The 24,044-nt window shown below is 43.2% G+C and overlaps 1 protein-coding gene across 1 annotated transcript; it reads left to right on the top strand.

The window, feature by feature from the left end:
- The first annotated feature begins 15,134 nt into the window (after positions 1 to 15,134).
- Positions 15,135 to 23,228, top strand: ARL11 (ADP ribosylation factor like GTPase 11). Its single transcript, XM_066583796.1, has 2 exons — positions 15,135 to 15,291; positions 20,902 to 23,228. Exon 2 carries the CDS (start codon positions 20,911 to 20,913, stop codon positions 21,451 to 21,453), a length of 543 nt encoding a protein of 180 aa, XP_066439893.1. The 5' UTR covers positions 15,135 to 15,291; positions 20,902 to 20,910; the 3' UTR covers positions 21,454 to 23,228.
- The last annotated feature ends 816 nt before the right edge of the window (positions 23,229 to 24,044 follow it).

Raw genomic sequence — 24,044 nt, 5'->3', positions numbered from 1 at the left:
ACCACTACCAGGGGTGACCGACTGACGTTTGCGATGCCCCCCCAGACCATCACACCAGCAGAGGGCAGTGTGCTGCTCTACAGCAAAGGCAGGATTGACGCGCTCACCCGTAGATCTGCAGGAATGAGGTCATCATCAGTGCCCAAACTAAACCTGGATTCATTGTTAAAGACAACCTGGTTACACCTCTGCAAACGGAGGCAACGGAAGCTTGCAACAACATCATGTATTTATGTTAGCCATTAAAAGGTATCATATCTACAAGATTACTTAGTTTCTCTTACTGAGAACAATCACATTTTGCTCTACTGGCTAACATGGTACTAAACTTTTCTCGTTTTACCTAAAGGCAGTACATGTAATGGGCACCATGAGAATGAACGTCCTTCAGCCAAGAGCATGGAAATGTTTTTGACAAACACAGGGGTCTGTAACAATGGTGCCACCTGTCTCTGGATCATGGATATTGAAAATGTTGGAGCTGCTCGTGCTTGTCGGATCAGATGGTCCTATCTATTGGTGGTCTCTTGAGGGTGTCCTGAGCCCGGTTGCCTTGTGTGCCCTCACCCATCCACTGGTCCCAACACATCTTAACATTCTGATCAAATCGGCCCAGGTGGTGTGCAATTTATTAATACGACCATCCAGCTTCTCACATCCCAATAATGCACCCCCTCTCAAACGTTGTCAACTGGGTGAAATCTTTTTGATAATGTCGCAGAGGCGTCTAGTGGTCAACAAGCTCTACACAAGCGGCAAAAAGGTCACTACACACAAGGAGCCTCTGAGAGGTTTTTTATTGACCAAGGTCAGAACCACTTTTAGAGCGTTGGGTGGCAAGACCGTTCATCTAATCACACCACAACTCTATCTGCCTGAGATGTAACTGCATGCCATGTTTTTCAGCAAAACGACAACAACTTCCAGGTGCTTGATTTTTTTAGACAATGGAGCTGGATTCACACAAATGTATTTGCGCAGTGTATTATGCACTAAATATTTGCATGCGCAATATCACATTAGTGAATTTTGTTTGCGTAAGACAATACGCAGCATGCTTTATTTTCCTATGTATTTGCGCACGGAAAGAGCATGTATTGAACTAAATACACTAATTGCCTGTTTCAATTAATGGCAGCATGGTCGTGTATTTATTTGCATGCCACACACAAAAGGTTTAGTAGAACAGCAAATACGCAAATATGCAGTGCAAATGTGTGCTTTTAATGTGCTTACATTCGTATGACACAGGCCTGAGTGAGTGTTGTGTAGCAACCTTCTAAAAGCCATTCTGCTCAGCCTGTATTGATTGGGGATTTATATTTGGACTTCCATGGAAGCTTCTATTTTTCCCAAGTTACAAAATAATCACACAATCACTTATATTAAAAAAGGTTCACTGGTTTATATAAATAGCAGTTAAAAAGCTGGATATAGTTGTGCCAGTAATCAGTGACTGAGTGCTGATGTCATGAACGGCCCAGTTGATCACCTCTTCTTTGCTTGCTGGATGCCACTTAATCCGGGTGGTTTATTCAAGTCTGTTTCTAGTCTCTGTATGTATTTAATGCTATACTGGCGGCAATCCAGCTCTTCTATATGTCTGTGTTCAGTCTTTATTGCCCTGCTGCCCCAGCAAGTCAGTGGTAAAACCTTTCCCCAAACTCTTAGGCCTCATGTGCACGGGGAAAATCAGGCCTGCTACGGATTCTCCATGGAGAATCCGTAGCGGGTCCCTCCTGCCCCGCGGACATGAGGCATAAAAATAAGAAATAACTCACCTCTCGCCCGCTCCGGATCTGCCCTTCGCCGCGGCTTCATCTTCTCTCCGTTGCGGCCGGATCTTCTTTCTTCGGCCCGGCGGATGCGCAGGGCACGTCGGTTGCGTGCCCCGCGCATGCGCCGGCCCGAAGAAAAAAAATCCGGCCGCGACGGACAGAAGATGAAGCCGCGGCGAAGGGCAGATCCGGAGCAGGTGAGTAAATTTCGATTTTGGTCTCCCGCGGATCCGGACGGCTTCCATAGGCTTCAATTGAAGCCTGCGGGAGCCGTCCCCACGGGAGACCCGCACGAAAATGGAGCATGGCCCAGATTTTTTCATGCTCCATTTTAAAAAAAAATCACTTTTATTGACCATCCGCGGGTATTTATCTACCCGCGGGTGGTCAATGCATCCCTATGGGATGCGGATCCGCAGGCAGGAGAAGAGTTAAAATCCGCTGCGGATTTTAATTCTTCTTTTGCCCGTGGACATGAGGCCTTAGGCACTTTGCTGATAGCTGTAGCTCTACTAGATCCTGACTACAGACTATTCCTGAGTACACTCCTGCCTTGCTTTCGGATGCTACACTTGGAACTTGTACTATTACAATTATCTCTTTTCTAAAATTCCTAAAGTAATTAGTGATAGACCGCTAAAATCAGCGTCTCTGTCACTATACTGTAGTGCCCGCTACCAAACACCAGTAGAGTGCTTTCACACACACCGCAATATTTTGTTCGACTTAGTGGAATATTTCACCTATCGAAATTTGCAGGTCTAAATGCGGATTTTGATGTGGAGTTGTTGGCAGAATTAAGCCATTTTGCAAATCTGTTTATAATCTGCCTGTATGGATTTGACAGGTTCCCTTTAAAACGACCCTCCAGTTTTGAGACAAAGTTCTATCCAGGACAGGAGGAGGAGTGGTGGTAAGGTTTACATTAACTGCAGTTGTTCTCTGCCGCCCCTCTAATTTGCTGGGTTCGGGGTCTGTTTTCAGCTATTCAAGATGGCTGATGCAATATTCAAACTGCACACTGCTTTCTGATTGGCCAGTGCTCATCACATGAGTCACTGTGGCCAATCAGAGAGCAAGTGTGGTGTATTAGTAGATTAGGTAGTCTGAAGATTGTGTAGACCATGTTGAGAGGACTCAGAACCACCAAATCGATGGGACAGCATAGAGCAACTACTGTAGGTATTATATGCCCATCTACCTCTGGTACAGGGACAGAGTTTTGTCCCAAAACTAGAGGGTGACTTGAAGGCTCTAAACCATCTGTACCTACTGGAAACTGAAATCTGTTGCTGCTCATAACTACAGTATTTACAGGTCAATCTTAAGAAAACCCCTGAAAAGCGAGGCCGGACTCACACGGCTGTAAGCGTAAATTCTGCGTGGGTCACACAGCATATTACCGCTTTCTGTGACCCGGCCTATAGTCGTGTATGGCAGTGAAATTGTACTGCGCATGACACCATATCTCACGCACGCTGCCATGTGCAGTTCACCTGTTTTTTTATATTTCCCACGCCGTTGCATATGGACGCACATATATTCGTGCCCATTGAGAACAATGGGCTCTATCTCTCTTATAAACACAGCAAAATAGAACATGCTTTTCTTTTTTGTGCTTGCGTATTAAGCAATTTCGACACGCAAATGTAATCGGAACTCCATAAGGCAATGTAATTGATTGCCTGTGAATTACCACGTATCACACACGCATACAGTGCATGCGTAATACACAGTAATCATACACTCGTGTGAGCCTGGACTAAAGTGCAATAAATCACATATAATATGTAAATTATTATGTATGCTTATAAATGTTATGACTACAACATTTTAATATAGATGGATAAATCACTTTTGGTAAATACGTTATGACCCAGTACTCAGTAACATGGCAGTCCATAAAGTGTTTCAGTGGAATGGTAATGTAGGCATGCTTCTGGTGTGGTAGTGTCACGTGTGGGAGGGAGTGATGCATAGCTTGGTTTTTATACGTGCCTTTTTATAGAGGGACGTGGGAAGCCTTTATTGTACATCAAATTTCTTTTCAAAAGGCAGTAAAGACACAGTAAAACAGGAACGTTTAGTACATATTCATAAAATTACGTCATGGACTTTGGAGCAGATAAGGATCAAAGCTACAGCTTACACTAAGTGACGCAACCAACATATATAGGCATAGTTTTAAGAATACCGTCAGTGTTGCTCGTCATGATCGTCCGGGCAGTAAAGCCCTTCCCGATTTTTGGCTAGGGTCCATCGCTTGGAACCCTGACCGATCAACTGATTGTGCATCCGCTGACAACGCCGCAATTACACAGAGGTCGCAGCAGAAGCAAAGGAAGTCACTCCTCTGACCTCTGTGTAGTGGTGGGGCTTGTAACTGCAAGCATAGCTCTCCTTGAAATCAACGGACCACCATCAGCGGCGGGCCAAAGCCAATCAACTATTGATGACTAGAGATGAACGAACACGCTCGGATAAGTCAGTTACTCGAGCGAGCCTCCCTCTTCTCGAGTAACTGCATTCTTGTCCGAGCGTGCTCGGGGGTGGGGGTGGGGGGGGGGGAGATGTTTCTTTCCCCCACTATCCCCGCCACCCCCTGCTGCCCCTCCGAGCATGCTCGGACAAGAATACAGTTATTTGAGAAGAGCGAGGCTCGCTCGAGTAACTGACTTATCCGAGCGTGCTCGCCCATCTCTATTGATGACCTATCCTGTGTATAGGTCATCAATAGTATTTTCCCTGGAAAACCCCTTTAAGTACAATTACCAGTGGATAATGCAGGGAAGCAGGTAATACGGCATGTTCATTGAATGCTGCTAAAGCATTCGGCAGCATAGAAAGGCTCTTCTTATAGGAAGTGATGCACAAATGGGGTTTAGCTCTGCTTTTATAGACTGGATAAACTTACTTTATGCAGACCCTAAACAGGTCAATGGTAGCTTTATTTCTACCTTCTCGTTACATCGGGCAACACGCCATCAATTTACTCTATCCACACTCTTATCCGCACTTGCAATATAACCCCTAGTGAGCAATATCAAATCCCTCTCTGCTATTGCTGGTTTCAGATGTGGCCCCATAAATGAAAAGATAGCATAATATGCAGATGATATGCTGCTCTTTTTGGCGGGTGCAGGAGTATCTTTCGAGACAATTAATGAATATGGCAGCTACTAAGGCCTTGCTATCAACTGAGATATGAGATACTCGTAAATCTTTTCTTATGCTCATGAATCAACTGTTCATACTGAGCATGCCCCCATAAGGCCCATATACACGTAATGATTGTCGCTTAAAATTCGCTTAAACTAATTAAAGTGCACGATAACCGTTATGTCTAAACGTGAGCCATCATGCACTTTTCGTTTGTTGCTCAGTTTCAGCCTGCATAAAAATCACTTCCGGCTCGCTCACTTCTCGTTATGTCCGAACACTCCCCACTCAGTGCTTAACATAGAATGTAAAAGACCTAGTGAAAAGAGAACAATTCTCAGCCATGAGCTGCCTGTCTAAACGTTCTGCAGGAGTGAGACCGTTCATTGTGCAAACAAGAATCGTTCCATATAAAAGGGCCATTAGGCCGTACATCCTCTTTTAAATACTAGGGTGTATGTATCTCTAGAAGCAGCTCCGTCATTTACTACCAGTCCACCATCAGGGCTGGTGGTATTTAATTTTACCTTTAGGCGAACTTCACATGGGCGTGCACGATATGGGACTGTGAATCATGGCCCCCATATCGCACTCCCCAGCATGTGAATTCCCAGAGGATCCAAGGCGTTTTTATGTCAAAACAGCCTTGCATCACTTCTGGGAAGAAGCATTCCACTGCTGTGGTTGACAGCCATGGCAGAGGATCGCAGAGTTTCTTCTGTTGTTTTCAATGGGAGACCTCGCATCACTTCAGGGAAGAAGCATTGTGCACCTAGCAAGTGGTACAATGCTACCGCCGGCCCCATTGAAAGCAATGGGTGATGGGATGCGAGAGCACGCGGAAAGATAGAACATGCCAGGATTTGTTTACTGCATCGCATCGCGGTGCCATGTGGGAAAATATTGCTCATGTGTATGATCCCATTCAAAAGAACGGGTTCATATTTGTGAGAGTTTTATGCATCTCGCAACACACAAATCTTGCGCGATTTTCTCACCAGTGTGAAGCTGACCTTACTCATCAGTAGCTCTGCTAACAGTCCACCATTAGGGCTGGTAGTGTTTTCATCCTACCTGCACTCATCAGTCGCTTTGCTACCAGTTCACCATCAGAGCTGGTAGTAGATTTAAACAGCACTTTTTATCCATCATAGTGTGCCAAGTTTTCTATTTTTCTCAAAAAGCAACTGTCCTATGAGGAAACCTTAGTAGTAGAAACACGTCAAGGCCTTCTTTTTTTTTTTGGGGGGGGGGAGGGGGTTGAAAAGTCCAAATGTTGGAACTTAAATCAGTATAGAGGGACTTAAGCAGTTGGAATATCTCTTTGACCTGAGAAGGTTATCTGCCAGAAAGATTGAGGTAGCCAGCTCAAAGCCTCTCCTGCTAGAAGTACAGCTAAGGACCGCAGCCTGATTAGACAGCTGGGAGCGAATGTGATTTAATCCCGACATCTTTCTGGGGCTTCCATATTGTGGTGAACTACCAAAGTGTATATTCGCTAGAAGGCTAGCAACCCATTTAATACTGAGTGTAGTGAGTTATCAGTATTCCACTCAAACTGAGATCTCTTGGGTTCTTTTAAATGGTTCCTGGTTTTTCATCTGAGGGACATTTTTTTGTGACCTATTTAAGGTTCCACCAAAAGGAATTTAATTATTTTTGGATAGCCACCATCCATGTCTATCACTCTCTGTATGTAGGGGAGGAAAAAACAAGCCTAATCTCAGTTTGGGAAAAAAAATCAACTACAGCTAATATATCTACTAGGTTAAAAAAAAAACTATTGACCATTTTCCCAACTTCAGCTTCTATGTCACTTCTCCTGCTGAGGTAGTTGTGTTATTTTTGGATCTGTGGCCCTAAAGATACCAAAATATATATGGTGAAGGCCAACCTACTATTTGCTGATAAACAGCATTTTTAGTGCTTTGGACTTGGCATTATTAGCCCATTATTTTCTGTTTGTGAAATAAAAGTTATGTTTTAACGGAACTTCCCAGTGAATTTTTTTTTCCAGAATAAAGGTTCTCTCTGCCGCTGTGAGATAAATTCAGAGGTGGGATGTGAGCTCTTGCATGGTGGGTAGAATAAACATAAGGCCCATTTAGACACAACGATTATTGCTCAAAATTCGCTCAAAAGCCATCTTTTGAGCGATAATCATTGGGTGTAAATGTGCCCATCTTTCAGTTTTCTGCCGAACGTTGGTTTTCTGTTCTGCTTGAAAACAATCATTCGTCAGGACAGCTGATAAGTGGGACTACACGCTGTGTTCTGCTCAGGGAGCGCTGATTACAGCTGATTGCATTCTCTCAGCTGTCAGCCCCACGGGCAGAACAAAGGGAATGTAATCAGGGAACAGCGGGTGGTCTGTTCCCTGAATACAGCTCCCGGCGGCTCACACTCTACTAATTGGTACTAATAGACATTAGTACCAAGTAGTAGTTTGAGCAATCATCTTTACAGTGTAAATGCACCTTTAGTTAAGATTAGAGATGAGCGAGCACCCAAATGCTTGGGTCCGTGTTATTCCAGTCGAGCTTTTTGTGAAATTCGAGAGCTCTACCCAAGTAACGAACCCCATTGACTACAATGGGAGACTCGAGCATTTTTGTATGGGGCCCGCCGGGTGCCAAGCTTTTTTTTTGGTTCTTGTGTGTGTTCTCTTTCTCTCTCTTTCTCTCTGCCAGCCAGCCAGCCAAAAAATTTGATGTGCGGGGAGGTGCCAAAACTGACACATCACAGGGGGAAGGGGCAAAAAACTGGGGCGGGGTCAAACACGGCGTGATGCTCGCTCGAGTAGCGAGCACCATTGAGTATGCTAATACTCGAACGAGCATCAAGCTTGGCAGAGTACGTTCGCTCAACTCTAGTTAAGATGATTCTGGATGCCACAATTGTTTTACCTGCTCCACAATTCTCCCATCTGGATAGCACATAGTTTCTTCAACAAAGTTAATAGTGTTTTTCAAGATTTTATATGGTGTAAACAGAGTTCCCGTATAAAACTAGATACATTACATCTTCCAAAAAAGGAAGGCAGAATGGCTCTACCTAACCCCCTTAGCATATTATCTCGCCTCTCAAATGCAAAACGTTCGGTGGTGAGATTCAGAGGAAACAAAAGATGCCAGCTTTCACCTTCCGAAAGGTAATCTGAATTATGCACATTTATTTAAGGCTCTGGCGCACATATGTTTAAGTGTAATGTTCATCTTATCCCCACACTTTTACTCAAGGTCTCGTGCAAAGCTAGAAAGTTAATAGAAGTTAAGGGGTTACTGAATTCCTGGAAGGATAGCGATATTACACGTATTTCTCAACTAATGTCAGGCACTTACTACAGACAATTTGACCAATTACAAAATTACTATGATTTGCCACATAGCTATATTTATCAACACTTACAGTTGCGACACACTTATTGAGCAGAATTATCCACCACAGAGATAAAAATCTCTCAGTTCACTATTGCAGATATCATTGGCTCAGCTGCTTCCACTGAAGGGAAGATCTCAATTTTATGTACACATCTTCAGGCTCGCTTTAATTCACTAGCTCCTACTACGGTTAAGAGCAAATTGGACGGGGAGACATTGGCCCTATATAAGATTCGCAGATGTTTGAAGTCCTACAGATGACTCCCAAATCATCCCTAAGCAAGTCACATAGTTTGTTGCAAATATATTTGTTGCAGAGTGTATTGCACTCCTGCTTCCTGCATAAGGTAGGGGTGCGGGTTTTTCTCCTCTGTTTGTAATGCAAAACACAGTTCGCAGGGCCGATACACATGATGTTGCACGGTCTGAAATTAAATACTGGTCAGAGGTTCTTGCTTTAATAATGTAAACTAGGTGACACTGAATGCTGCTTCTCTAGTATGCATACAGATAGTCCCCGACTTGCGAACATTCGACTTACGAATTTCGCTAGATACGAACTATCTGTACAGCACAGTATGATGTAATGCTATGGCACTACATCATACTGTGCAGGCACCGGGCAGGCTTCTATCAAGCCTGATAGAAGCCTGTCCGGTCACATCGCGGTTGCTGGGCAGCCGGGGGCCTTCTGAAAGGCCCTAGGGCTGTCTATGCAGAGCGCCTATCAAGCCGTGCGCTTGATAGGCACTCTGCATAGGCAGCCCTGGGGCCTTTCAGGAGGTCCCCGGCTGCCTAGCAACCGCACAGCGTCCCGCGATCTCATCGTGGGACGCTGTACGGGCCCCCTGAACGTCAGGTGCCGGCTGTTTCTTACAGCGGGCACCCGGCGGCAGCAGTTCCGACGAGCCGCGCCGCTCGTCAGAACTGTTAACACTTTAAATACCGCTGTCAGAGCAGTATTTAAAGTGTTAACAGTTCCGACAAGCGCCACGGCTCGTCGGAACTGCTGCCGCCGGGTGCCCGCTGTAAGAACAGCCGGCACCCGACGTTGTATGGAGCGGGATCCACCCGCGATCCCCTCCATACAACCATTTGTTCGACTTGCGAACAAAACGGACTTGCGAACGGGCTCCCGGAACGGAACCTGTTCGCAAGTCGGGGACTAACTGTACTTGGGTATGCGAGTCACCTCCCCGTGGTGGTAGTGAAGCAGACTGCGGCAGCTAGACTCTTATATACATAGTAACATAGTGTGTTAGGCCGAATGAAGACAATGTCCATCTAGTTCAGCCTGTTTCAATCTCCTTGTTGATCCAGAGAAAGGCGAAAAACCCCAAGAGGCAGGAGCCAATTAGCCCTTTCGGGGAAAAATTCCTTCCCGACTCCCTAATGGCAATCAGACTGTTCCCTGGATCAACCCCTAATAGTTCCTACCTGCCTGTATACCCGGATTAACAATTAACCTAAGATTTATATCCTGTATATCCTTCCCCTCTAGAAAGACATCAAGTCCCCTCCTAAACTCCTCTATGGATTTTGCCACCACCACATAACACATAGCACGTATATGTAGCACGTAAGTTGATAGCTCAACACTGGCTTGACGAAAACCCTCCTTTGCTTTGGGAATTCAAAGAGAAGGTCAGTCGCCTTTTACTATTGGAAAGGGGGATATATCTTAAGCTGTGGATGAAGTGGATGAGTACCCCTGGTCTGGCACTCTTACAGCTTCTTCATAGTAATGTGTTGCAGGGTAGCTCCAACTAGCTGTTGCTCTCTATCACTATGTAAGATATGTCACTATGGCAAAATACTTTACAGGCTCAGGAGACTCACCAACATTTTGACAATGTACTTGCCCTTGGAATACGTCCCCGGACCTAAGCATCATCCATGACATATCCTGTACCACACATATTTATACCACACCAAATATTCCTACGACTCACAGGTGCCACTATGGTTGCTCTGTAGTCCATGACCTGACTGTTGTGTCGTATGTCCTGCTCCTATGATGCTACCTTAACTTTGTGCGCAAGTGTGATTCTCACTTAATGTGAATACTCTAAATAGCACTAATAAGACTTGTATGCTTTAAGAACAATTCTACTCATCGTATTTTCTGTAGCTGGATTGCCAAAGAATAACTGTTAATAAAAAACAGACTAAACATAGAAAAACGAAAACATGAAGAAAACAAGGGGTAGTGAACGTGTCAGTAGTTGTGATGGTAATAGAGGACAGACGAAGTTGGCGCCTCAAGCGACTCCCACTGATGCAACAGCTCCACGTTCTGCATGAGACGAACTATGTCGGCTGCCGTTCCTTAGAAGTGTTTCTATCCATGCGTTATATCTGCTGGACGCAGAACAGGTCGTAGATTGGATGACACAGCATGTGTCAACTACCACCACTTCCTCTTCATCTTAACCCCAGGCACACAGCAGTCAGTGTTGCACCAGTTGGCCATGAGCATTCCCCCTGTACTTCACCCCATGCCAAAAAAAAACAAAAACCGCACCCTCCGAAGCGGTCCACATGGATCAGTATCAGGAGCTGTTTGATCATTCAGTGTCAAGAATTTCAACAGGGCACTCCAAACAACCAGAAGGAGAAGACCAAGACATTGTATGTGTATGTAGTGATACCCAACCATTTTTTTCCTCCAAAGAGTACGATGAGAGTGGGTCAGTGCAATCAGCTCTCCACATGCAATGTCTATAAAGGGGGATGTAGAAACAGAGGTGCCAGCTCCTGTGGCTCACATCAGCATAACAGCCACATGAACGTCCACCTGTTACCATGGAGAGTCCACCTGGGACAGAGGGCAAAAAGTCAGCCCCGTCCTGCTCTCTCTTCTGCTGATGTAGCTGCCTCTTCTTCCATCTTCCTCCCTGTTCATGCAGTATCCTCTGAGCACAAAGAGGTAGTTTTGTCTAGAGGCAGTAGCAGGACCAATTTATGCCTCTCCTCCATACTGACTATGAGGCTGCAGGCTTCAGAGCCAGGAGTGGGAAACAGCAGACATGGAGCCAGCACCATCAGCACCACCTTCCATAACATTGCTACCTACGACAAATTCCAGCATGTCCTAGGTCAGCAGCCAGACCTACATATCTCAGCTATGGAAGCGTAAAAAACATGTATCACCCCAATCACCCGCAAGCACACAGCCCGAATACAAGCACTGCACACCTGCTGATGATAGAAATGCTGCCCTTCAAGCTAGTGGACACAGATGCCTTCTCAGAGTAATGCTCCATGCTAACCCACAGTATTAGATATCCAACCACCATTTCTTTGCCTAAAAGCTATCCTTGCCCTGCACTGCCATGTGAGTGATAATGTGTCCCTGGCGCTACAGAACACTGTTAGTGGCAAGGTGCACCTGACCATGGATACATGGTCCAGCAAGCATGGGCATTACATAGCCTTAACAGCACACTAGATCAATGTCCTGGAGGTGAGGATGAAGCCACAAAAGTAGCCTTTGTTTCATGGTACCCCCAAGACTTGCAGGACATTCATCCGTGTCTGTTCCCTCTTCACTCCCCTCCATCAACCTCCTCCTGCCACCCTTCAATACCCTCTACATTGACAATGATATCAGTATCTCACAAAACCTGGCCTCCAAACACTCAGGAAACTGTGTCATGCTTTGCTAAATCTCATTTGTCTAGTTAAGTGCAGCCATACTGCCATAGAGCTGTTGATGGCTCTGCAGGCTAACCCCACACAAGCTGAAGCCAGGCAAGGTCATGTGTGACAATGGGGCTAACCTCATGACAGCCCTTCACCTAGAAAATAATACCTTGCCTGGGCCATGTGAGGAACCTGGTAGTCCTCCCCAAAACAAAAATACTTAAAAAACACAGGAAACAGCTATAATTGTAATGTTAGCTTTTCGAGGAGGCCCATGTTTGGGAAATCACCTGGTATAATTTTTCTTTATAAAAATTAAATTTATTGTAAAAAAGCACCATACCTGCTGTTAACTTGGCACAATTTGTGGTCAAGAAAAAGCTAGAGTTGTAATTTTTTCCCTTGGAGGAGGCCCATGTTTGGGTCTTCTCTTCACCTTGCATACATTTTCTTTTGAAAAATTAAATTCATTGTTAAAAAAGCACCATACCTTACCTGCCCGGGTTATGTAGATGTTTAGGAGGGGGATATAGGTGGAAGCTTTTCAATGGAACTTTGGCAAAAGGCCTTTTTCCTATCACACAAGTTAGCAGTAGCATGTAGGCTTTAGGATGTTAACCAGGTGGTGCAGAACATTAGAAAAACTATATAAAATGTATAATCAGTTTTTCCCCTATGTTGGAGGTGCTCTGCTGAGGTAAGCAATATGATTCACATATGGTAGGAGTGTCCTTTGGTAGCCAGTCTTTGGATAGATATTATGTTCCTCTGTAATCTCACTTGTGGTTGATGTTCTTCGGATCCATCTCTAAAACAAAAAAGGTTCTGTTATGATTCTTTGTCTTGGCATCTAGACAGATCATTCCCAGATTGTGGCACACCACGACTGCTCCCTCTAGGGCTACATGGGTGGAAACCCTGAACACCCTCATGAGATGAGAGCCGATGAAAAAAATCTCCTTTTCCGGGTTTTGTGCCATTTGGCAACCATGGGTGCAAATTCAAATCTCACAGAGATTTAGAAGTTGCATAAATCAAGTCGTGTACGGCCTATAATATTCATACTCCACCTTAGGTTAAGAGGTAGATATGTCTAGGGACTCTCCAAACCTCCTTATTTGCCTCCCCCCTTCCCTTGTCCCCCATCTGTTCTATACACCATGGGTTGTGTTACTATGTGTAATTTTTGGTTTAGCAGACCCTGTGGGTCTTTTTTGTTTTTAGTGACACCTCTATCCTCCCAGTGACCAGTGATGAGTGATTAGTGGAATGACCCCACACCAGTGTAACTGTTTTTGCCATGAGCACAGTGTTCCCCAGATGTGTGACTGTAATACCACGCAATTTGGTGTCATTTTGCTGCATTAGTGACCTTTTGAATGAACCTGATTTTTACTGCATTGACTTTAATGGAAATCGAGTCTTTCCAATGCCCAATTATTTTTGGAAAATCAGGTCGATCACTCCCAACCTGATTATTTCAATGTGCGCACATCACTACTGTCTAATAGTTACTCTTTCGCAAAATGATGCATGATGTGGTTACATCTTTCATATAAAATAAAAAAATGTGTATATATATATATGTATATATATATATATATATATATGTATATCAAATCTAGGCTTTATATTTGTATTCACTGTTCATATATTCTTCATTGACTGCCGTACCATGCACAAAAAAATTTGGTTTGACATGTGTATTTGCAAAGTATTAGTAGATAACGCTTTTCTGGACTTTGAAAAAAAAAAAGAAAAACAAACACAGACATAAGACTGAACACAGACATAAGAGACAAGAAAAGACTATATGTGCATCCATCTTGTCCACAGAAATCAGTGTATTTGCTGTGGCAAGCGAACTTAGCCTAATAATGCCCCCAGATTGGGCACCAAATTAATACAAATCCCAGAGCCAAAAATTTTGAACTGAGATCAGAAAAAAATTGACTTACCTCTCCTGCTCCATGCGTCACTTTCTGTATTCTGGGTCAACATACGTAGGGTACATTTTGTACACTCTGGGCATTGTGTCAGTGATAATGACCAATAAGCATTTCCGTCAGTCTGGTGGTGAATATGCTTATTGGTCAGTGTTCCTTTCCTGCAATGGCAAGCCGGCCATTTTTATAGCCCCTACCCCCATAGTAATAACCTCCCTTTGTTCCTCCTGAAAGGAACAATACCCATTTTTGGCTCATATAATAGTGCCCTCTGTGTGCTCCTGCCCCCAATGTAAAAATACTTTATTATAGGCCTCCAAATAATCCCGTCTTGTTCCTGACAAATGTAATAGTGCCCCATGTGTGCCCCCCCAAAGTAATTCTCCTTTTATGTCCATAATAATAATCGACCAAAATAATAGTGCCCTCCCCATAAAAGCAAGCAAACAACTGAACAGCAAATGAGAATCGTGAGGTTATCGCTCATCGTTCAGTTTCAGACGGCATAAAAACTAGCACCGGCTTGTGCAATTTAAACACTGATCGTTCAGTGTTTCACTTAGTAATGTGAACTGCACGATTCTTAATGAGAATGTTGCAGTTTAAACAGGCTTCATGAGCATGAACGAGCAGATTACAATGTTATCTGCCGACTCTGCCTGCGGTCTACTGAGAGATAAATGTGTTTGCTTTATCTCCAGTAGCTAAACGTTGGATTTTAAGTTCACCTTAAAATCACCGATCAAACGAAAAGTGTACGATGTCCGCGTTTACGTGTAACAATAATTGCTCATTTTCGGTCGTCTTAATAAATTTTGAGCGATAATCGTTACGTGTAAATGGGTCTTAAAACAGCCATAACCCCCTTTAACAAGTTAATAATTGTGAATATAACAAAAGAAAATGGCCATATACTCGTAAACCAAGTCTGCTCCTTTTTCTTAACCATGGACATACCTATAATTGGTTTTAAGAAATGTGTGGGAAATACAATTTCGATGAAACCATAACATAAAGCGGTTGACGACGGCCATATAGCTACCGCTACTGACTAACAAAGCAGGGACATTCCTATTACCTCTAACCCAGAGACTGTTCAGTTTTCTAAGTCATTGTTATTTCATATGAAAAACCTGTTTGGAGAAGTCTGACACATGAGTCTTTCATGCCGTGACACAATATGCAAATCATAGAGTCACTAACACATTATTTGATGAGGAGGAGACTGCAGTTCCGGAGTGGAGTTAAACTGCCTTATCCTACAGTTAGACAACTTCTGCTTTGTGATGAAATCTCTCTGTCCTGAAGTCAGAAGAAAAGGAATAATGAGAAGATGCAAGATGTTTCTCCTTTAACAGGAAACGGTCAGGCGCTGGAATTACCGTAAGCTATTATCTATATAGTATATCTATGGGCTCTTGTGTTATTTTTTATAGTTGTCATTCAAGGGATCGATGCTGTTTAATGTGAAACTCCAACCAGTAATGTCCGGAGTTCTAGGATGATGCTTGTTGTATACCTTGTAAAAGCCTCAAAACTTTTACTTGAATGATTCATGTAACTTTTTTATATTCAAATTTTTGAAAACAAGGGAAGAAACAATATAGATTTTTGTACGGTCTAATTAATTTCAGTTCTGTCCAGTGATAATTGTAACATGCAAGTAACCTCACTATAATCATAGTGTAGTCTGACCTGTTAGAACATTGTGGCCTCTGCTGTAGTGCGTGAAGTTGTGATGAATGATTTGTCATTGTGGAACTGTAACTGATGTTCTAAAAGAAAAAAAAACTCACTGCAATAGTATAAAACCATCAAAAGGCTTTCCCATGTGGTGGTTTTACTGCATTTTTTGCCCCGTGACAGATAGAGCTATTTTTTATATCTCTTTTCACTGACTTTTTTCTGTTTTTCATTTTTATTATGCGTAAAAACAACTTTTTTTTAAAAATAGAAGTTGTTTATTTTTTTTATTAATATATTTACGCTAAAATAAAGTATAGGAATGGGTTCCTTATTTTGTTTCGGACATTTTTGGTTGGTGTCGGCGGTGGGTTATTTTTTTATGTATATTTTTATTTTATTGTGTAATTTTTCTTTACTTATTTTTGTAACTATTTTTTTTAACATCTATGACCACTATGACTTCATATAAAACCTCTGGGTATCATTCACATTGTCTTTTTTAAAAAAAATTTCTTCATACTTTTCCACTGTAGCTGGGGCATCCATTAGGAGCTCCAGTCACAGGAGGAAATAGAGCTGATTTGGGTCTTTGCCTAGGGTCAGTCGGTCACATGACCTCTGGGTTGATTAGCGGAAGTAACTTTCGCTTTCTCCCGTCACTACATAGCACTCAAGTGATTAAAAAACTCTTCTGACTTCATCGGGTACTAGGCTGTCACTTACAGCCAAGGACCTGACCTGCTCCTGCTTGATTGCCGTATTTTTGCTATCGTCCGGGATTAAGGCCCAAGGCCAAGCCGTAAATTTACTGTGCTTAGTCCTTAAAGGAATAATGAGACTATTTGTATTTTTTCTCATCTTTTTTCAAGGCGGTTGGCCTCTCTTGATAATCTTTTCTGTTAGGATAGTCCAAATGGATGACAGAGAGTCCTGTAGCCGGGGTCTCCAGAGATCTTCTGTAATCTGCGGCGGCCCTGCCACATGTTTTTGAATTTTTTGCAGCGCTGCCACAGGGAAATTAAATGGAGGGCAAGTAATAAGAGCAATTCTTGCACTTGATAACTTAGCACATCCTTACGTTACAGAGACAGCCAATTGATTTAAATGAGAACCATCTACATTTTAAAGGGGTTTTCTGGGACTTAATTTTTTCTTACAGGCTTAAAATGGTAAAAAATAAAGAAAGAATGGATACTCCCCTACTCCAGTAGCTCCTAGTCCAGTGCTGGAGCCCCAGTCCCCACAGCTTGGAACCTGGAAGAAGCCATTGTTTAGTCATGTGACATACATTGTGCACATGACCGCTTGGTTAATCACAAAACTTCAGGTGTGATGCTTCCATGGCCACCGAAGCCTGTGATTAGCTAATGGGTCACATGCACAATGTAGAGCACATGACTGCCCATTGATTTCTGCCAGGTTCAGAGCTGTGGAGATATGGGGTTCCAGCACTGGACGGGGAGCCGCTGGAGTATGTGACTATCAATTTTGTATGTATTTTTCACCATTTTAAACCTGTAGTTTTTTTTTAAGTCTTGGAAACCTTCTTTAAGCTTTACACAGTTCCAATAGGCTGTCTCTGTAATGTATCAATGTGCTGGGTCATCCAGAGCAAGAAGAGCTCTTATTATTCCCACTCCACGTTAGCTGATAAAGGAGGGTCCTAGAAAACTACCCCCTATTTACTTAAAATTTCCTCTAAGAACATTTAAATATTGGTTTTCTAACTTGTATGTAATGTTTTTATGAATACCAAAAGGTCCTTTTACACGGGACGATTGTCGGGTGCCCAAAAGTTGTCCCAGCGATAATCACTCCCGTGCTTTCACACAGGAGCGAGGATCTCTCATTGAATGGAGGCGGAGTGGGCCAAGATCGCTTCCAGCCCTCCGCCTCCATTCACAGTAAACAGGCAGTCATTCATAGATGAACAACTGCCTGTTTACGCAAGGTGATCGTCATTAGGCTTTTATGTCTGCACAAACTGAACAACGAACGTATTATCAAATAACAATTATCGTTCTGTGTAAAAGGGCCAAAACTGTGATTAGCGATCACAATACAGCTGAACAGATACAAACAGGATATGAAACCCATGGAGAGATTATACTGGTTACATGTTATTTGAGAGTTAATAGAACAACTAAGTGATGCACCAGAACTTGTCAGAGGTAAAACCAGGCTTGAGTAGAGGCCAGTGCCGTCTTAACAGCATTATGGGCCCCCGGGCAAAGCGGTGTGCTAGGGCCACTATGACAAATAAAATGTGACAAAATGAAAGTCTTCACACATGGCAGGGACAGATTGAAGCCTAATTCATATCCCGACACACAACATTATCATATATGATACAAGGTGCATTGAGCTGTTAACATACATAGATTAGTATGGGGCCCCTATGCTTGTGGGGCCTCAGGCAAGTGCCCAAAATAAGGTGGCACTGGTAGAGGCAGCCGAGAACCAAAATAATGTTTTCAGTAATATTTGCCTCTGTGCCCTCAGGAACAGGAGAGGGAACACTACTGTGAATCACAGAAAAGCATCTTGACAGGGTCACGACTGGAAGACAAGGCAACAAATATAAGACAGGTCAAATGAATGAGAAACAAAACTGTTGGATTACAGAATATGATTCGATAGATCAGTAAGAGGTGGATGGTGAGAAAGACACTCATGCCACAAACTGTGCTATCAACCTTCAGTGTATCATAAAGACCTGGATAGTGTCGGGACGTGCTATAGTAGTATAGAGGGCAAAGAACAAATAAAGAAAACCTTATATTGCAGTTTACACTGCTGATATCAAATATGGCAACTACCATTAGTAGCATGGGCAAAGCGAGTTAACACGTTATCACTCTGTCACAGTCAAGTGCTATATAAGAAAGTTAAATATTATTTAGTTGAAAGCTTCAGTCTGTTTTACAGCCTAGTATAAGCCCATCGAGATACACATAATGCCTGGATCATAGCCAGGGGCGTAACTATAGAGGGTGCAGGGGATGCAGTTGCACCCGGGCCCAGGAGCCTTAGGGGGCCCATAAGGCCTCTCTTCTCCATATAGGGAACCCAGTACTATGAATAAAGCATTATAGTTGGGGACCCTGTTACAAGTTTTGCATCGGGGCCCGGGAGCTTCAAGTTACGCCTCTGATCATAGCCTTCACCTTTCTACAGGTGTGCACGATTCTACTGCTGCCATGAGTCATACACGCTTCATTATCAGCGCCTAGAAGTGCTAGGAAGTAACAGGCAACACTTGAACATATTCCCAACTGATAAAGAAAATTGTCACCATCCCACTCTGCTTACAAAGGATTTGCATGTACCTGACTCAGACGTAATTAACCCTTTGAGCTTATAGTTCATAATTACTATTGTCCACCTTTGCAACCATTTACATTGCTCAAATGCATCTAAAATTTAAAAAATGCATATTTGAAAATGCTGTAGTATTTATTAAAAATATAATTTTTTGCGTACAGCTACTTTGCAGAACCATGTGTCCCCATGGTTACAGACTACAAACAAAACTGCAGACTATGCTTTCTTATACTTTTTTCTTAACTCTATGCCAATTCAAAACAGCACAGAGGCGTAATTTGAAGCTCCTGGGCCCCACTGCACAACCTGTAACAGGGCCCCCACCTATAATGCTTTATTCACAGTACTGGGCCCCCTATATGGAGAAGAGAGGCCTTATGGGCCCCCTAAGGCTACTGGGCCCGCGTGCAACTGCATCCCCCTATAGTTATGCCCCTGCTTTTGCATATGTTAGGTGTATGGGAGCCAATGGATTAATTTAGCATGTGCATCAATAGCTTTTCCTGTATATATGCCGAACATAAAGTAAAAACAAGATGTGAATACCCACTTAGACAGTCGATCCAATATTACAAAGTTAACTATTAAAAGAATTGCAGTGTCGCACAGTATTATTGTGTCTTTTGTGTACTGTAGGTCGCGGTAAGATGGGGCTAGTTCTCCTAGACTTCCAGTTATATTATTGGGCCGCACAGTTATCTCAAGTCCCCTGGGAACACAACTGGCGGCACGATAGTGTGATGGAATTGCTTGTGTGTGCGACCATACAACATAGTATACAAGCACCTCACTTATCTCCTTTTTGGTGAAGTTGTAGGTCACATATGTGACTTTGACAAGTATACTGTGCTGAGGCAAATCTTTATGGTAAGTTCAACATGTAGGGCCCTATATTGCAACGCCATGCATTGCAAATTCAATTTTCTGGAATCGTCTTTATTGTTAATGATTTTTCAAATTCCCCATTTTTTGCTGGAATCTCCAGGTAGGAAATCAATATCTATCATTTATACTGATCTCATGCACTTTAACTAGAGGGAAATACTAACAACTTAAGCATAAAGTGATGCAGATCTGTATGGCATTTGTGAAATACAATGGAAACTGACCTTAAAGGGGTTGTCCCACTTTTAGCTGTTTTGCTGCAGGAAGCAGACAGCTCCGTACAATATGCAGTGTCACAGATGGGTATTGCAAGCTAAATCCTATTGAAATAAATGGGCTACTGCACAATGTACGAAGCTGTCTGCTTCATGTAGTAAACCTGCTAGATGTGGGACAATCGCTTTAAAGTAACTCTCCATTCTGGGAAAAAATTCTCCCCCAGGACAGGAATAAGAGGGGGTATATTGCCTACAGTTGTTTTTCTCTGCCGCTCCTCCAATCCCTGTCATCAGGGATACTGGACATACATTTTCCACGTAGTGGCTATTGCAAAGTAAAAATGAATTATTACATGCTGGTCATTCAAATGGCTGTCCATGTAATACATGGATGGTAGTGATGAGCGAGTATACTCGCTAAGGGCAATTGCTCGAGCGAGCATTGCCCTTAGCGAGTACCTGCCCGCTCGAGACAAAAGGTTCAGGTGCCGGCGGCGGGCAGGGAGCTGCGGGGGAGAGCGGGGAGGAACGGAGGGGAGATCTCTCTCTCCCTCTCTCCCCCCCGCTCCCCCCTGCTGAATGCCACTACTCACCGCTCCCCCGCGCCTGCACCCGAACCTTTTGTCTCAAGCGGGCAAGTACTCGCTAAGGGCAATGCTCGCTCTTGCTCTTTGTTAGCAACTCTCCACTTTGCTAATGGAGAGGATCACAAGCAGATAACCCTCTTCTCTGATTATGTCCTTTTGCCTTAATAGGGCATATGAAAAGAGGTCGCCTTGCATTCATGGACTACATACATGTGTTATATATGTCGTATATTATAGGACACGTTATTATTTTCATCTAGCTCATTCTATTAACTTTTTTCTTAATTTTTCAGAAAATCATCATGGGAGCACAAAATTCTAAACCTGTGCACAAGAAGCAGTCCCGGGTGGTTATGTTGGGTCTTGACTTTTCTGGAAAATCAACAATTCTTTATAAACTTAAAATGAATCAGACAGTAGAGACCTTTCCAACCGTTGGATTTAATGTGGAATCCCTAGAAATCGCCAAGAATGTTTTTGTAACAGTCTGGGATGTGGGAGGCCAAGACAAACTACGATCGAATTGGAAAGAGTACCTGGAAGATACAGATGTCCTCATCTTTGTGGTAGACAGTAGTAATAAATTCAGGATACAGGATGCTACGGCAGAGCTGCTGACGATATTGAACAATGAAAATATGGCTGGAGTTCCATTCCTGATTTTGGCCAACAAGCAGGACATACCTGAGGCCCTGTCCACCAAGGAACTTGTAAAAATTCTCAAAATAGAAAATTATGACGATAGAGCTTGGGAAATACAAGGATGCAGTGCATACACTGGAGAAGGATTGGCCGAGATGGTGAATGCGGTGTTGCGTCTACTTAAGAAACCACGAGAACCATAATAGGTTCTTGGTCCTCAATCTAAATTCAAAATGAACTACAGAGAAACCACTGCAAAAGATTATGCCTTTATCTGGACCAGATTTCCTGTGACAGATTTCATAGCACTGGCTATCTTCTTTGAGAGGACCATTCCTCTAGAAGACCATTTTTGGGTGATCATCTCAGTGAGGTTCCTCTGCATATTGTTTACATGTCAGCTTGTTTCATTCAGTCAGAGTTTTAATTATTTAAACATTTCATCAAACTATCAAAAACTATTTATAAACATCAGTATATGATTGCTCTAGTGGCTACTAGTACAGTAAAATAATAGTGGTCAATTTTGCACATTACGGGGGGCTTCAGATATGAGCCTTGATAAACAGTACATCCAATGGCCTGTTTCCCTGTTTGCAATGAGGAGGTTGCTGCTCATGTTATCACTCTCTTTAATAGTCTATGATGATTATCCATCCAGTCGCATCTGACCTTTGGTCACTTTATGGATCAATGTTCTCCACGCATTTCTGTCTTTCACAGCTTCTTTCAGTTCCGCGATTGACATGTTGGTGGTGGCCTTGATTGTATCTAGCCATCCTGTTCTTTGTCGTCCTGATCTTCTCTTTCCATTGACTTTGCTGAGCATCAGTACTGTTTCCAGTGAGTTAGCGTCCATTACTTGGCCCAAAAAATAGTCGCTGTTTGACAATTTTGCCCTCTAGTGATATTTCCCGTTTGACGCGATCTAACACTACCTTGTTCATTGTCATGGCAGTCCAAGGTATCCGTAGCATTCTCCTCCAGCACCATAGTTTGAATGCGGCAATAGTCTACGGGGGATACAAGAATAATTGAGTGTCTTCAGTTGGTTTCATGTCTTGTTCACTGTAATGTACAGCCTTCTTTCTGCTGATAGGGGAGGCTGGATCCCTGTTTTCTGACAGGTAGGGTTAAGTTAATCTGACTTCTACCTACTGATATGCTTTAAATGTCTATGGTGCCCACACTAAAAAAACTTTCAGAGCTTCCTATGCGTATAGATTATATTGCTTTGTACCGCTCAGGTCCTGGGTTCAAATCCCACCAAGGACAACATCTGCAGGGAGTTTGTATTTTCTCCCCGTGTTTACATTGGTTTCCTCTGGGTATTCCAGATACCTACACTCCGATAGGTGAACTTAGATTGTGAGCCCCAAAGGGGACAGAGCACAATACCAAGTGATGTAAAGCACTGTGCAATATGCATGCACTATAGAAATAAAGGTGATTATTATTATTCTGAAACACAGTGAGAAACAGTAAGGGCGCTTTCATACTGTCTGCTTTTTACCACGTTTATGGTAAAAATCGCCATACAACGATCCCATTGACTTCAATGGTGCCTTGTAGATCTGTGCTTCATAGCGGCATTTCTAACGCTGCGATTTTCGAGTGTTGCTCGTTCTTTTTTTCTACGTTTTTTTTTTTTTAACGCACCTCATCCCCCATCACAATGATGGGGTGCGTTAAAAGGCTCTGTCAAAGGCTGTACTGTGCATTCAATAACGCAGCTCAAAATCGTGGTAAAATGCTGCAGTTTGGAGCAGCGTATATCTGAACGCACGCGTGAGAGTGGCCTAAGCCATGCTAAAAGAAGGCATAGTGTGCATACAACCACAGAAAACAAGCCACACAATTACATTGTTTTAATAAATTATACTTTGTATTTAAGTAACTTTGTTTGAGTTTTTCTGCAATAATTTTGTTGTTAATTTTGCATAACTGCAAATACGATTATTCCATTTCCTCCCTTCCACCTCTGCATTCATGTGTTCATTTATTCATTCTTTTGGTGGTTTAATAACTTTGCTGAGTCCTAGCATGAACTTGCACAGCGCAGATTCTATAGCCCTGTTGTAGGCACACTCAACTGACACTTCTGTGCATGCACCACCATTCCGTGGTTGCACAGCGCATGCACAGCATTTGGGCAGGACGAGAGGCGTAACTTGAAGCTCCTGAGCCTCAATGCAAAACCTGTAACAGGGCCGGTACTGTTGTATCTTGACGCCACCAGAAGCTAGGGGCTTGACAGGCCTTAGATAGAGGAACGCCCCTGTCATGCCCCTAGCTCCTGATTGGCTGCAAGATACTTAGGCTGGGGAAGATACTTACAGCTGCCAGCACACTGTGGAGGGCCAAGATGCCTTTGTAATAGGCCTCAAGGACTCAAAATCATGTTCAGGTACAGTCCAATGGCAATATACAGTCAGAACAGGGGTTAGGGGCTGCGGACGGAAAAGGGAACCACAGCAGGAGGAGATGAAATGTCTGGTCATTTAGCAACCGAATGCAGCCATTGGAAGGAGCAGCTGACATCCGTCTGGCAGGTGCTGGAATCTCACAAATGGCTTCTGCTTGCTTGAAGACCTCTTCAGGGATTAAAAGAACATGACTTCTTTCTTCCAGAAACAGCACACACTTGTACATGGGTTGGTGGTATTGCTGCTCAACTTCTTTGACGTGAACAGGCTTGAGCTGCAATACCATGGACAAGTGCGGCAAAAGGTTTGAAAGAAAGCAGTCAGATTTCTTTCTAATGCCAAACAATTTGTTTATTGCTGCACTGTTG

Source organism: Eleutherodactylus coqui, chromosome 1, assembly GCF_035609145.1.
Source record: "Eleutherodactylus coqui strain aEleCoq1 chromosome 1, aEleCoq1.hap1, whole genome shotgun sequence".
Lineage (NCBI taxonomy): Eukaryota > Metazoa > Chordata > Amphibia > Anura > Eleutherodactylidae > Eleutherodactylus > Eleutherodactylus coqui.
The sequence above is the reverse complement of the archived record's forward strand: the minus strand, read 5'-3'. Positions and strand labels throughout refer to the sequence as shown.

Excerpts from the sequence above, each read along its gene's own strand:
- ARL11 (XM_066583796.1), top strand. The coding sequence starts at position 20,911 with ATGGGAGCACAAAATTCTAAACCTGTGCACAAGAAGCAGTCCCGGGTG.